The sequence below is a fragment of the Triturus cristatus genome, chromosome 3_1 (genome assembly GCF_964204655.1).
Source record: "Triturus cristatus chromosome 3_1, aTriCri1.1, whole genome shotgun sequence".
Classification (NCBI taxonomy): Eukaryota; Metazoa; Chordata; class Amphibia; order Caudata; family Salamandridae; genus Triturus; species Triturus cristatus.
In genome coordinates this window covers 298,940,585-298,954,211 of record NC_140583.1, presented here as the reverse complement: position 1 = coordinate 298,954,211, position 13,627 = coordinate 298,940,585, and the positions used below count along the sequence as shown (strand labels likewise).

Sequence of the window (13,627 nt, the reverse complement as noted above, 5' to 3'; positions counted from 1 at the left end):
TTAAGCACATAGCTCTTACATTGCACTTACCTCTAACTTGCAGAACCCAAGTTATTCTAGGTCATAACCATAACCCTGAAGCACTGGCTCTCAGATTGTTCAGTTTTATATTTCACTGCATTCCTGTTTTACCTTTTATTAGTGAGTTTATTTTGTATTTTACCCTAACAGGTCCTTCAATTTGTTTGTTTAGTAGTTAGTTGGTTTGAAGTCATGAAGCTGTCTTACGTGAGAGTCTTACTGCAATCCATGCGTTACTGGCATATGAGATTTAACGGCTTGCATTTCCTTTTCTGTCACAATTATTCATGCTTCTTTGTGTTCTTGTAGGTGAGCGGACACTGCAAGAACATCCCAACTTTGGAGTTTGGGTTCCTCGTTCAGGTGAGTGAGGAAGTGTGAGGTGGCAGTATGGTGTGTGCAAGGACAAGGGCATGGGATGATACCTGACAGAGCATTGGTTGATGAACTGGTGTCCTGGGACATGATGGTGAAGATGTGGACCAGGTTTCTGGGGCATTGCATGTACAGGCATCAGGGACAAGTTTGTGGATATTGTGAGTACAATTCCATGAAATAGTGAGACTGAGAGTTTAAGGAGACGTAAGAGTATGGAACTTGGAGGATCAGGCAGGCAAGCACAGATTTCTAAATATGGTGGCATCGCATCAACAGGGGTGAAGGTAAGAGCCTGCACTGATCTACTTGGGAATCTTGAAATGGGCAGCTTGGAGGAAGGGCTAAATAAGGGAAACACTAATGCTCCTTGTGGGGCATGCTATGCATTACAAAGGTTTCGTTGTACCTTTGCTTAAGGAATTCTGTAGACAGTATGGTTTGCATAGTTTTTAATGAGATGATGTGCATTGTGGCTAAAAAATGTCCTAAGAACTTAATGTACCTAACACTGTATGAATCTGCTTACTCTTCTACTTATGTAATTCTCTATGCCACCCTGTTATATCTTCCAACAGAGTGTAAATAGTATATGTGAGAAAGTGGCTCTGTATATACTGTTCCCCAGTAGGTACAGTGTGTACAGAGTCCACAGTCCCCAGAGGTTTGGCAGAGGCTACAGTTAGATATAACCTTACTCTCTAAAGTGGTAGCTTGGTCGAGCAGTAAGGCAGTATCAGAGGACAGTGTAAAGCATTTGTTGCACACACTCAGTCAGCAAATGGTCTCACACACTCAATAACTGAACTCTAGGCCAATGGTTTATATATAAAAAATATATGTTTGTTTTATTTTAGAACCAACAATAGGTATCAAAATATACTTTCTCAGAATGAGATGCTTTAGGTAAATACTTTTGCAATATGCAATTGGCTTTTGTAGAAAGTTACAGGTTGTTGCAATAGGCAACACAATTTCAAACACAATAATGCATTGAGTTTAATGGAAGTTTTAAGTTATTTGCAATAGATTACTTTCAGGATTACTTTTGTAATCCCAGGACTGGATCCTAGATTCAGTCCTGGGTCAGTTCTTAGAAACAAGTGATAAAAGTCGACTTAGTTGCTGGTATGATTTTTAGGCAATATTTTGCTATTTTAAAAGTTGACAGAAATTTCATAGAAAACAGTCAATGATTCCCTATGGAAGAAAATTCAAGTTGCAGGTATAGTATGTTCTCGTTACTTTTGTAGTCCAGTACTGGGTGCCTAGACTCAGTACTGGGACCTCTATCTAAAACAGGTAAGTAATTACGTTTTCACAGTTTGTGCGATTTTTAAAGAATATTTGAAGTTTGCAAAAATCGACACTTAGAAGAAATTTCACAGAAAAACAGTCAATGATTTCCTACGGAAGAAAATTGGGTTACTGGTAAGTACGGTTGTGAATATTTTTCAGGGTCAGTACTGGGTACCAAGATCCAGCACTGGGATCTCACCTAATAGCAGGTGAGTATTTTCGTTTTCGTTACTCGGCTGATTTTTGGTGAATATTTTAAGTTTTGAAAACTCCACACTTAGAAGAAATTTCAGAAGAAACCAGTCAATGTTACCCTGTGGAGAAAATTGAGTTATCGGCTTTCAGGTAAGTTCTCGACTGGCAAAGTTAAGGGTCTGGGCACAGACTCGGGGGTCTCCCAGGGTCAGGTAGGTACAGTTGTCACACCCTCAGCGGCACAGCGGCAGCCGGGTGCAGAGTGAGTTAGGCCCAATGTTACCCTTTGGGAAGCAGGGGGGCCTTGGTTGGTGGCTGCTGACTAGCAGGCCACGTGGCTGTGGGAGCTGGGCTCGTGGTCACTTGCTCAGAGCAAATGGGGAAGTAGATAGGTGCAAAGGTTACACTGCCAGGGCCACTCGGGCGGCTGGGTGCAGGGTGCTTTTGAGCCTTCGGGCGCTCAATTAATTTCAATGGGAAAGCTCCGGTTTGGAAAAAGACTGCAAGCTCGGGGACGAAGATTCTTCAGGTGCCACCACCACTTCGAGAGGTAAATTGGGTAGTTGGAGGATAGGGAGGTACCCAGGAGTTGGGCACGGGGGCTGCAGGGCACCGGATGCAGGGGTGCCTTTTGGTGTCGGGAAATCTTACCCTCTGTTGATCACGGTTGGGGGGGTACCTGGTTCTGAGGCTGCAGGTGTCGTCATGAGCGTCGAGGGAAGTCCTTGGGTACCGGACTCGGGGTCACAGTCGCCGGGGGGTCATCCTCATGGTCTTTGTTCACTCTGGCAAAGGCCAGGCTTGGCGGGTGCAGAGTGGGCAGGGTTCGCGGTTCCGGGCTGATGCCAGGGATTAGATGCTGAATTTGAGCAGAGCCTCTGCTCATGGGAGTCCCAGGTGCTTAGAGCCAAAAGGTAGCCAGGTCCTCCGGGATTTGTGAGGTTGCTAGCCACAAGAGGTGCGGGGTTGTAGCAGGAGCAAGTTCGAGGGTCGGCAGGCCGGTAGGGCTGGGGCCAAAGCAGTTGGTGTCTTCCTCTTCTTAGCAGCTGCACGGCAGGTCTTCTTTCTTCTTGCTCTTCTTTGTATTTTTGAATCTGGAATCTGGGGAAGGAAGGTTCAGGGTGCCCCTAAATACTAGATTTAGGGGTGTTACAGGTAGGTAAAGGGCAGGGACCAATGGGTCCCTGTCCTGGGGTGGGTACACCCCCTATTCTGCCACTCTCCTGTGGGAGGGGGGCAGTAGCCTAGTCCTGATTGGGTAGGGCCTCCCATCTTCAAGATGGCGAGCGCCCGGAGAACTGCTTCACCTCGCCTCCCCCACCTGAGGGGTGGGGTTGGCAGGCTGGCACATCCCCTGTCCTTATTTGGGGTTTCCGGCCAGGCTTCCTGCCAGAGTGGGAGTTGAAAGTGGCCTGGGGAAGCTCACAGAGGCGGCAGGCCTTTGAAGCTTCCCCCTGCCCATCCTGGGGGAGGAGACCTAGCCCCTCGCCCAGAATGTGCATTGTTGCAGGCCCAGGAGAGCAGGGGCTCTCCTACCCAGGGGTCCAGAAACATGTCTGCTGTGTGGCAGCCTAGGCAGCCTCACAGACCAGATGTGGATTGTAGGTTAGGTTTCAGGGGGCATCTCTAAGATGCCCTCTGTGGTGCTTGGTACATTAAATCCCACACTGGCATCAGTGCGGGTTTAATGTGCTGAGAAGTTTGATACCAAACTTCTCAGTCTTCAGTGTTGCCATTATGGTGCTGTGGAGTTTGTGTTTGACGAGCTCTCAGCACCATGTACTCTTAAATGGAAGCACTGCACTTACAGGGCCCAGGAATGGACCTGGGTACTGTAGGGGCACAGGGCTCATGCTCCTGTGCCCACACCACTGGCATAGGGCACCCAGCTAGAGGGGTGGCTGATGTATGCCAGGGCAGTGTAGGTGGTGGGCATGGCACACAGGGATGTGTGCAATGTCGACTCTTTGTTTTGTCTTGTACCCAGACACTCAGCCTGCAAGGGCAGTGTGTGGGTGTTAAGGTACAGGGCCTCTAAGGGTGACACAATGAGTGCTGCAGCCCTTAGAGGCCTTCCCTGATCACAAGGCCCTGGGTACCAAGGGTACTATTTACCAGGGGCTGACATGTGGCCAGGGTTTGCCAATTTGGGTTTGAGGTTTATTTTTAGGGAAGGAACATAGGCCCTGGGCACCAGATTGGCAGGAGTCCAGGGCACACTCAGTCAAAGTACATTCAGCAATTCAGCAAAAAGTGGAGGCATACCATGCAAGAAAGATGGCACTTTCTCACAGTATAGAGACAGGAAAAAGGGAAGGATATGAATACTCTGATTATCCCTTTACTCTAGTATTAGTAGTCAATACTATTTTTTAAATCATGCTCCAAATAATGCTACAACCTGGTTGTTCCGATCGCAGCAGGACCAGGGTTCATTTACACATGGTTGGTCTGTGTTTGAAGTGGCATAGTGGGTGAAAAACATTGGACTGGGATGTGGACTCAAGTAATTGCCAGTGGCTGAGGCTTTCTCTATTCATTCTATCCACCACCTTTGTATTTTCCTCAACATAATGCTATAGGCATTATACTGATGTAATCAGCAATGATGTGCTCCCATGCTAAGAGACAGTGGCCCTCTAGATGTTTATCAGCTTTGAGATTTTTGGTACACTACTAAGGCTGTTATTATGAGTGACACCTAGCGGTATCCCCTAGGTGGGATACCAAACCAGGTCACTCCAGATTGCATGGTGTCACCACAATTGGAATTATCAGGTCGCAAGCTCTGGGCTGGGTAGTTGCAGATCTGGGGACAATGGACTTTGACCCATGTGTGGTGCACCGGGGGTATGTGCAAGCTGTGGATGCTACCCATGGCTTCCCCCTCACATGATGTAACCTACCTCCACCACACCCACACCACTTGACTCAACAAAACCTCTGCCCTCATTTATCATATGCTTCAAGCAGATTAGAAGTAGGGGAACATTTGGACATTAAATTCCCCATGATTAGAGGAAAAGCATGTGGATTTGGACTCAGTATTTCTAGGTCTGCGTGTTATATCGCTAGCCGATGTAAACGTGGGGATAACCACCCCACCATACCCCACAACTAAATCTGCGGCACCCGAAATGAGGGCCAACGAGGCAGGGTATGCATAGGTTCATCTATAGCAGCCTAACAAATAGTTTACACTACAGCTTTTCATATAGTTGAGGTTGTTCTTTGTCTGCAACCTGGTTTTTGCCTCCAGTGGTGTCCTATTTTCACACAATTTGTCACTTTGCTTGACCTGCGGTAAACACAGGAAGAGTCTGATGTGTGAAAAAAAGGGCTGTAAAAAAGGTCATAAATTGTGCACCAACTTTTGTGACCAGTCTTTGATTTTGCTATACTACCTAAGTAGTGATAGATCATATGGCAAAATGTCCATTTTCAGGGGGTAGCAGAGTGACCAGCTTAATGAATATTAATGAGTCAGCTTGCTGTTTGAGAATCCCCTGGGATTGGCTACAAAGTCTGGGCGAGGAACAGCAGATCAACAGCCCTGTGTTTGGATTTCCAAATATGAAACTTGTCTTTTGAAGTTTTAAAGCAGACCATATTCCTAAAGGATCTATGTGAAAACATATCAGGCGGAGGCGAGGGGGGATGGAACATGTCTGCCCCCTCCATGGTCCCACTGACACGATTCTCAAAGGGGAGCTGTCCTACTTGGACAGCTTCCCTTTTTCAAACCTATTGCCACCTCCATTGAAGAGCCGGTAACTTTACAATGGTTTGCAACCATAGTTCTGAATGCCAACAAATTGATACATGTACTCCAAATAGCAATTGGGATGGAATGTCCCTTTAATGCCCCTTCCTAAATTGCAGTTCGGAATGGGTCAGAAAACTCATTTTGCAAATTAGAAATGTTTTTCCAACATAGCATAGTACCTAGCAGTAAACCATTTCACGGTTGCCAACTCTGACTGTGTGAGCGGTTTGTCACCGCAAAATGGCTTTTACATCCTGCCTCATGTTCTGTTCATACTCTACATCAAAAGAACTTTGAGAATAATAAATAGATTGCAATCAAAATTTGATTTTGGCTGTACAACATTTTGTAGAGGCTTCGGCTATAGTACATGAAAAATCTGTATTAAAGCTAGACTCAAACTGGATTGTGAAGTCTTTAAAGAGTGGCTAACAGGCCACTCCCTGGTAATCCAAGGGAATGCTTAACGAAAGACAGAACAGTTATTGCAAACTCTTGGGAGTTATTTTGTTGGTTGAGATATACAATGTGGCAACTAGAGGTATTTTTCACCAAACTCTTTGTGACAGTGGAAGTGAAATAACACATTCTTTGGCCACCTGATTACAGTATAGGAATTAATATTACTTGACATTGATTTCTCATCCATGAAATATATTTGTTTAGATGTATTTCAGGCCTGGACTAGAGTCTGTTGTAGCTGCTTTCCCCAACCTCTGACAAAATAAATCCTAAATTAAAATATATGTACATATTTACATACAGGCTTTGAGTTAGCCCCCTCCATCCATTGGTTTGTTCAGTTGTTTTTTACATTTTATTCCATTCACCGCAGCATACAACCTCTGGCAAAAGTTCAGCCCAATTCAGGCATCGGTTCTTTTGCATGTGAGTGATGGTATTTTGAACACATGTGCATATCTGCCTATAAAGTTCCATGCTTTTTTCTTTTCTTCTTTTTACTTTTCTATTTATGTATAATTAATTGGTTTATACAGCGCGCGATTGCTAAAACAGGCGCCCTGACCAAACAGCAACCTATAGCTTAAAAACATCCATGTCTGGAGTTGTTCCTGAACTTTAGGAAATTAGCTTGGAATGTCAGTTTTGTAGGTGATGAATTCCAGGAGTCGGCTGCCTGATAAGCAAAGGGTCCACTGCCAGGCAGGATGTGTTTTTATTTTAATAATCTTTAGAAAGAAGGCTGGGGAATATCACTGAGGAAGATCGTAGTGTCCTAGAAGGAGAATACTAGGGAAATAGTTGTTGAATAAGGGGAGGTACAAGATCATGCAAGGCCTTAAAACAGATAGAGGCTTTTGAAGAGAACTCAGATCTGTGGCAGGAGTCCTTGCGAAGTCCGCAAATGGCCATTAATGGGTGCATGACGTACACGTTCAGAAACAAGTATGCCGCACCTATGTGCACCAGCTGTAGTTGTTGACGTGTATAGCCAAGGACAAAGATACAAGCCATTTGAGTAATAGAGATGTGCACCCACTACAGCATCAGTGATGGGGTGGTGAGACATGATCTCTCCTTCCCATATCAACTTACACAGAGAGCCACCGGGCTCCTCTCTCCACATCCACAGGGTCACCTGGTTCCAAGTCTGTGTTCCCCTCCGTACGTCCTCAGTTCGACAGGATATCTGCCCATAGCTCAGCCAGTGGGCGCCTACGTACCTCTCCGGCATCCTCTCATCTAAGGGCCTGGCCCTCTGCTTCTGCCCTTGTTGTTACATCCCTCACCCAGGTCTCGAGCTCTGGTCCCCTCTCCAACTTCCATGCGATTGCTATTCTATTTCTAACCAACACCAGAGCCAAGTTTACAAATCGAGAGCCCACTTTACGTTTCTTGGGCCTGAGTAAACCTACTAAAACGCAGGTCTGTACTGTACAGGGAAAAGTGCACACCAGCACTGCATGAAGTTGCAGCAGAACCTCAGTTCAAAATGTCTGCAGTGCACCCCGATGTCGTATGACAAAAATCTGCATCTAACGCCCAGCAGCTATGACTCCCCATCATATATGACTTTTTGCTCTATGCGGATTGAGGTATGTCATATGTATACAATTAGGCTGTCCGGAATTCGGTTTAAACCGATTGTGCCCGACAGTACCCTACCGGACGAAAATCAGCTGACCTGGTTTAAACCGAGTGTCATTGATTTTCATTGTTGTTGCGCGTTTTGGCCACTTGATGGAGCCAAAGCATTACAAACTAGGCCTGCCTGTGGCGGCCTTGCACTGAGGTGTCAGGGGAAAACCCTGCTTCTGCACATGAGGAGCCGAGGTGTGAATGGCCCAAGGGCCAGAGCAATACCAGGCCCCCTGCCTGGCTCACATGGGGGGTGGGGGTGGGGGGAAGAGGAGCTGTTGTGGTCTGCCGTCTGTTTTACTGCGGGCCGCAACCAAGTACTTCACAGGTCTTTAAAAAGACCATTTACTTAACGAGTAAATAGATTGTTTTCTTTCTAAAGCTAAGAAAACATGCAGGAAATGAAGACGTGCCCGCCAAACCACAGCCGGGTCATGGATGAAGGACTTTTCATTTGCACAACTAAAAGAAAGACACTACTATCCAGCCCGTCAGCCGAAGTACCGTCATACCCGGCCGAAACCATAAACAGAAGCAATTATGGCTTGCAAACACAAAATAGTGAGCACGTCGAAAACTCAGCAATAGCGATGAGGAAATGCTCCTCGCAGGTGACAAGAGAAAGTTTTCTCCATTAAAGATTCACTTGTTACTTTCTTCACGTGAAACTCAATTTAGAAAACCTAAGTGTAATAACAGCTGCCTTCCAGCCTATGGTCAGATCACTGCATTGCAGGCGCCCAAATTGCACTGCTGGCAGGAAGCAGCTCATGACTCAGCAATAAATGGCAGGTGTTAAATCCTCTGCTGTACATCCTATGTACATTCAAAAGGACAGTAGTAAGCACCACCAATCAGGATTAGCGCACTACAAAACTAAGCTACTTCTAATCGGGCACCAACTTTGGTTTGTGGGTAGAGCCTTTTAAAAAGAAATACTTGCCACATGAAGGAGAGAGTAATTCTTGATTACATTAATTCCACCATGAGGCTTTAGGTGTTTAAGGACCTTGTTAGTTCCCGAATTATGTACATTCATAAAATGTGTTGCTCTTCAAGCTACCTCAGAACCCCACGAGGTGGAAGACAGGCTTTATTTTTTCCGGCAATATCTCAGTGCAGGACTCTCTGAGGAGGCACGCAGCAATGTGTAATTCCTGCGGTGGCTCGAGCTACTACAATTTAGAGAAGTAAGTGAGAGAGCGGTGCTGCAATGCAGCCACCGACTGTGTGATTAATTAATTCCTTCAGGCAGCGCGCGATCTGCAGCTGCCACAGTCAGTGGGTGCCGGCCGTGTACAAAACTCACTGTAACTTACAGACGTTTTGGAGTGTCCTGGCTGCATGTTCCAGTATTCCTAATTTATTTAGCATATATTTACCATGTTTGAAACTCTTCAGAAATAGGCAGAGTGGAGCTTCAGAGGCTCTAAGAAGGTGGGAAAAACAACAAAGCCTCATTTAGAAGCAAGTGGTCTTTTAAAGACCCGTGAATTACTTGGGCCCAGGAAGCTGTCTCACCCGGGCTGCCACACAAAACGGTGATCCCACACCCGCTCGCTGCATTCTCCCCTGAAGACTTTCCCTAATCACTAACATTCCCATGCCCAGGGGGAGGCTCAGTGAGAAGACATGTACCTTCCGACCCATCCCCGAGCACCCCCTTCCTGTGCTCCATGCCCCTCCAGTTCTGCTTCGCAGGCACAGAGGTCCCTGGGTTGCCTGTCACAGGCCCAGAATTGCCAGCAGCTGCCCTGGAAGCCTCCCCGCCATTTGCCTTCTGCTAAAAAATATAATACCTGGGGAAGCAGAGATGCGGGGTTGAGTCTGAGGGTGTGTGTCTGCCGAGGCGTGCCAACTGATGCCTGCACGATGCTCTCCTGCCATCCTGCTACTGCCTCCTGCAACCCCCACAGGGCTTTGAAAGTTTTTTTTTATTTTAATTCATGCAGCATGATTGTCAAAAGAATCAGCATTCTGTGGTCTGGCGACCTTGGATTCCTCTCCTAGAAGCTGGGAAAGAGCTCAGTGCGAGGGCAATTTCCACCAGCTCGAAGGAGAAGAGTCTGAAACTCAGAATGCCGACTGTCTCTCTAAATGTAGAGTAGAAAGCAAACATATAAAGAATTACTTGTCACACATGAACCATTACTGCTCACCACTCCCTGGCAACCTCAATCTGCAGAAACATTAAGTTTCTCCTAGCATGCGTGTACTAGTTTAGGATGCACAGTGGAACCTGTGGGGCACATAAAGACGGGGACCTTCAGCAAAGATGGAACACGACGTGTTGACTTACATTTGGGGGCCCACTGACACTACTTATCACTGTACTCGGAAGGTGCAGGGCGCTCGCCAGCTTCCAGGAAACAGTACAGTAATTCACAGCAGAGCACATCAGTGTTCCATTCCATAACGGAGGTCTTATCTGTAAATCAACAGAGCTGGCCGGCGCACGTCTGGCTATATTTACTTGCTGCAATAGCCATGTCAAGTGCCTCACATTTGCATTTCCACTTCAATTTCTGCTTTCGGCCACCTCTCTCTCCTCCAATCTCACCTATACCCCTTCTTTTTTTATCTCTTTCCCTCTCTCCTCCTTTTGTTTACCTCTGCCCCTCTCACCCCTCTTCCTACTCCCATTGTCTCCCTCCTTCTCTCCTCTCCCTCCCTCAGTTTTTTCTCTTCTTCCATCTCTTTTTCCTTCTCATCCCTTTACCTCCACCTTTTAGAAATGTTTACATACAAAGTCTGCAGTGAATTTCATGTGACGTCTTAATGAACAGCCTGTACTCCACAGCATGTTGAAAATCAGACATGTTCAAAACAGCATGTATGCAGTATGCAATATGGTATGCACTTCCACTGTCACTTTAGTGCTAAAAGAATGATAATAGCTGTGACCACGTGTGTGTTTCTGTGCCTTCCTTTAAGTTTGCGGTTTATTTCACAAAACTGCTGGGGATAATTTGAAACAGGTTTCTGACAGCAATACGCTTTCATCTATGTTGTATGGGAGATTATTGAACAACGCAGAAATTGCAATATATGCGCAGTCAGCCATTCCTTTGAAAGACACCAAATGAAGTGCCAAAGAGCGCTTCGCACACACAACACGTGTGAGGGCGCTATATCGATGATACAATGCAATGCAACACACTCTGAGCAGGAGAGGGGCAGCGACTCTGGAACACAGACTGTAACTTCCAACTTGCTGATTGACCAATTCAGGCTTTCATTTAAAACAAGCATTTGTAATGCAATAGGTCTCACATTTACGCGAGTTTGAGCTATTGACATTGCAAATAACAATGCCTTGTATTTTTGTTTTTGTTTTTAAAACATAAATAAAAGGCTTTGTAATTTACAATGCGAATAGTTAAACTCGCATAAATGTGAGACCTATTGCATTGCAAATGCTTGTTAAATCTAAGCTGCAGAATCAAAGGACAATGGAAAGTATTTCATGAATGTATTAAGCTTCTGAAATGTAGAGCAGTATACATTTTCTGAAGAAAAATGGCAAAAGCAATAATAAAAGCAAAGCGTTCCATAAAAACCGGTAAAACACTGTTTCAGTTGTTTTTTATGGTGCGAAAAGGAGTAACCACTGAAAAGCACTGCTTTTTTGAGGTATTGAAATCACTGGAAAACACTGAAAAAATACCACCAGAATTTCCCAAAAATAGAAACTGAAAACAGGAAAGCCTATGTACAATTAAATTGTATATATTTTAGCCTCGAATTACGTGAGATCTTCTTGGTGTAGGCAAGCACGCTATCCCATTCCATTTATGCAACATCATGACCAAGGATCTCTTCCCAACGAGCCCTAAGAACCGACAGTGGTTTTCTCCCCATTTCATTGAGTGCTTTGTAGAACCATGTCACTAAATGACGCGTGGAACCCATTGAGAGAAGCAGTTGATGCACCATGTGTGGCTGAGGTTACAACCTTCCATTGTCCCACAGGCTCACAAACGTCCGCACGAAGGCTTTGTAGGTCAAGAACTGACCACCCAGGCACTGCGTACCTTTCAGACAAGTACTCCAGCGGAATGGAGACTCCCTACAAAAAACAATCCCCCACCTTCGCAAGGCCGGTCCTTGCCCATTAAGAAGGATGGGGCAGAGGAGAAACAGGCCACAGGGTCTGCATTAGGGACGTCCACCAATGGAAAAGCCAGAGCGTACAGTGGGGCCCTCCGAGTTTGCACATTACGGCAATGCCACTTGCAGTAGCGTACTGGGCTGTGGGATGGTAATCTCTGGGCACAGCAGGCATGCCAACAGGAGCGTCCGATATGGGGCCAGACCCAGGAGGTCCAAGGCGTGTGTGTAGGTATGGTCAACCCATTTAGCCACACATTGCAGCTGTGCTGCCAAATAATACAGCTGGAAGTCCGGGACCCCCCAATCATCCAGCATCCGGGGGGCACAGCAAGACTTCCAAGGACACTCTATGGTGGCCACCATCCCAAATCAAATCATGCTGGAGGGCCTCAAGCTGTTTGAACCATGCAACGGGAATCATGACCGGCAGGTTTGTAAAAAAATATAATAAACGAGGGGCCATCACCATCTTGACACAAACATCATAAGTGACAGTCGTAAGGACCTCCAAAAGTCCATGCACGCCTTCAGGCAGCTGAGGGCCCTTCCCCGGTTTCCCTTCTGCATGTCTTCCAGGTGTTGGTACATCCTCACCCCCAGATATTTAAAGGTTGACGGAGACCACACGAAATCTGATGGGAGATCTGGGGGCTGAGTGGTATCACGCATACACTGAAATGCTCATGTCTTAGTGTGGTTAACCTTCAGGCCAACCCCAAACCACCCAAGAACCACGTAGCACCCTGAAATCCATCTGATCTATTCGATAGCCATAAAAGGAGATTAGCTTGAGCTAGATATGATGTTCATGTCCTTCTATTGTTATACTGCTACCTCGTCCCTTTCTCCAGATCAATTCCACCAATGGCTCAATAGCCAGGGCGAAGAGCTCCTCTGGCCCCTGTACTTGGGGAGTGTCCCCTCTTAAACCCGAAATATAGAGCCTTGGAGTCATTTTAGATAAAGATCCAACCATGGTTTCCCTGGCAAAGATGGTTGTAGGCATCTGCTTTGGCTTCCTAAGGTCTTTCTCCGAAAGACACTTAAATGGCTCCCTATCGATTTTTGTAGAATGGTGGTTCAATGCCTGATACTCTCTCATATGGACTATGGCAATTCACTCTACCTGGATAGCCCCTCCTTTGTCATCAGAGAGCTGCAAGTTACTCAGAATGCCACAGCCAGAGCTTTGCTGGGCCTGCTCACAATGCAATCTGCTCGCTCAGCGCCTGCTTAGCTTCATTGGGTGCCTACAAATAAAAGAAATGAATTTAAGGCCTTATTTATTGCCCATAGGATAAAGCATTCTTCAGGCCCGCACTTCCTTCAACATCATATCACTCCATACAATGCCTCCAGATAACTAGAGATCAAATGACCTCTTCCTTCTGGGCGTGCCGAATTAGGACAGCAAGAGGCAGGGGACGTTCATTCATCTACCTGGGCAATAAACTCTGGAACAACCCTCCTATATGTCTTAGATCAGACAAAAATTTACTGAGCTTTAGGAAAGAGTGAAAACTCATCTTTTTATCTACGTAGAGCAATGTCCGCCTTCTATCTCACTTGTTCTGTCAGTACCGGGCATGCCGTTGTGGGTAGCTGTTTTCACTTGTTCTGTTAGTACGGCATTGCCGTTGTGGGTAGCTGCGCACTGTATAAGAACTTTTTAATAAGAATTTTAATAATAATAATCTCCCTCAGGAGTTGGACACAGACTGCCCTCGGGTTGAATTGGCGATACTGTAGCAATATCCT

At 46.0% G+C, this 13,627-nt stretch overlaps 1 protein-coding gene across 4 annotated transcripts in view; it reads left to right on the top strand.

Annotated features, from left to right (window-relative positions):
• PARP6 (poly(ADP-ribose) polymerase family member 6) overlaps window positions 1-13,627 on the top strand; it is a 289,649-nt gene that overhangs the window by 141,415 nt on the left and 134,607 nt on the right. For all 4 annotated transcript variants that reach the window (XM_085643949.1, XM_085643947.1, XM_085643948.1 and 1 more), the window contains exon 10: window positions 331-384. In XM_085643949.1, the coding sequence (XP_085500075.1) occupies window positions 331-384 (54 nt within the window). The remainder of the gene's footprint in view (window positions 1-330; window positions 385-13,627) is intronic.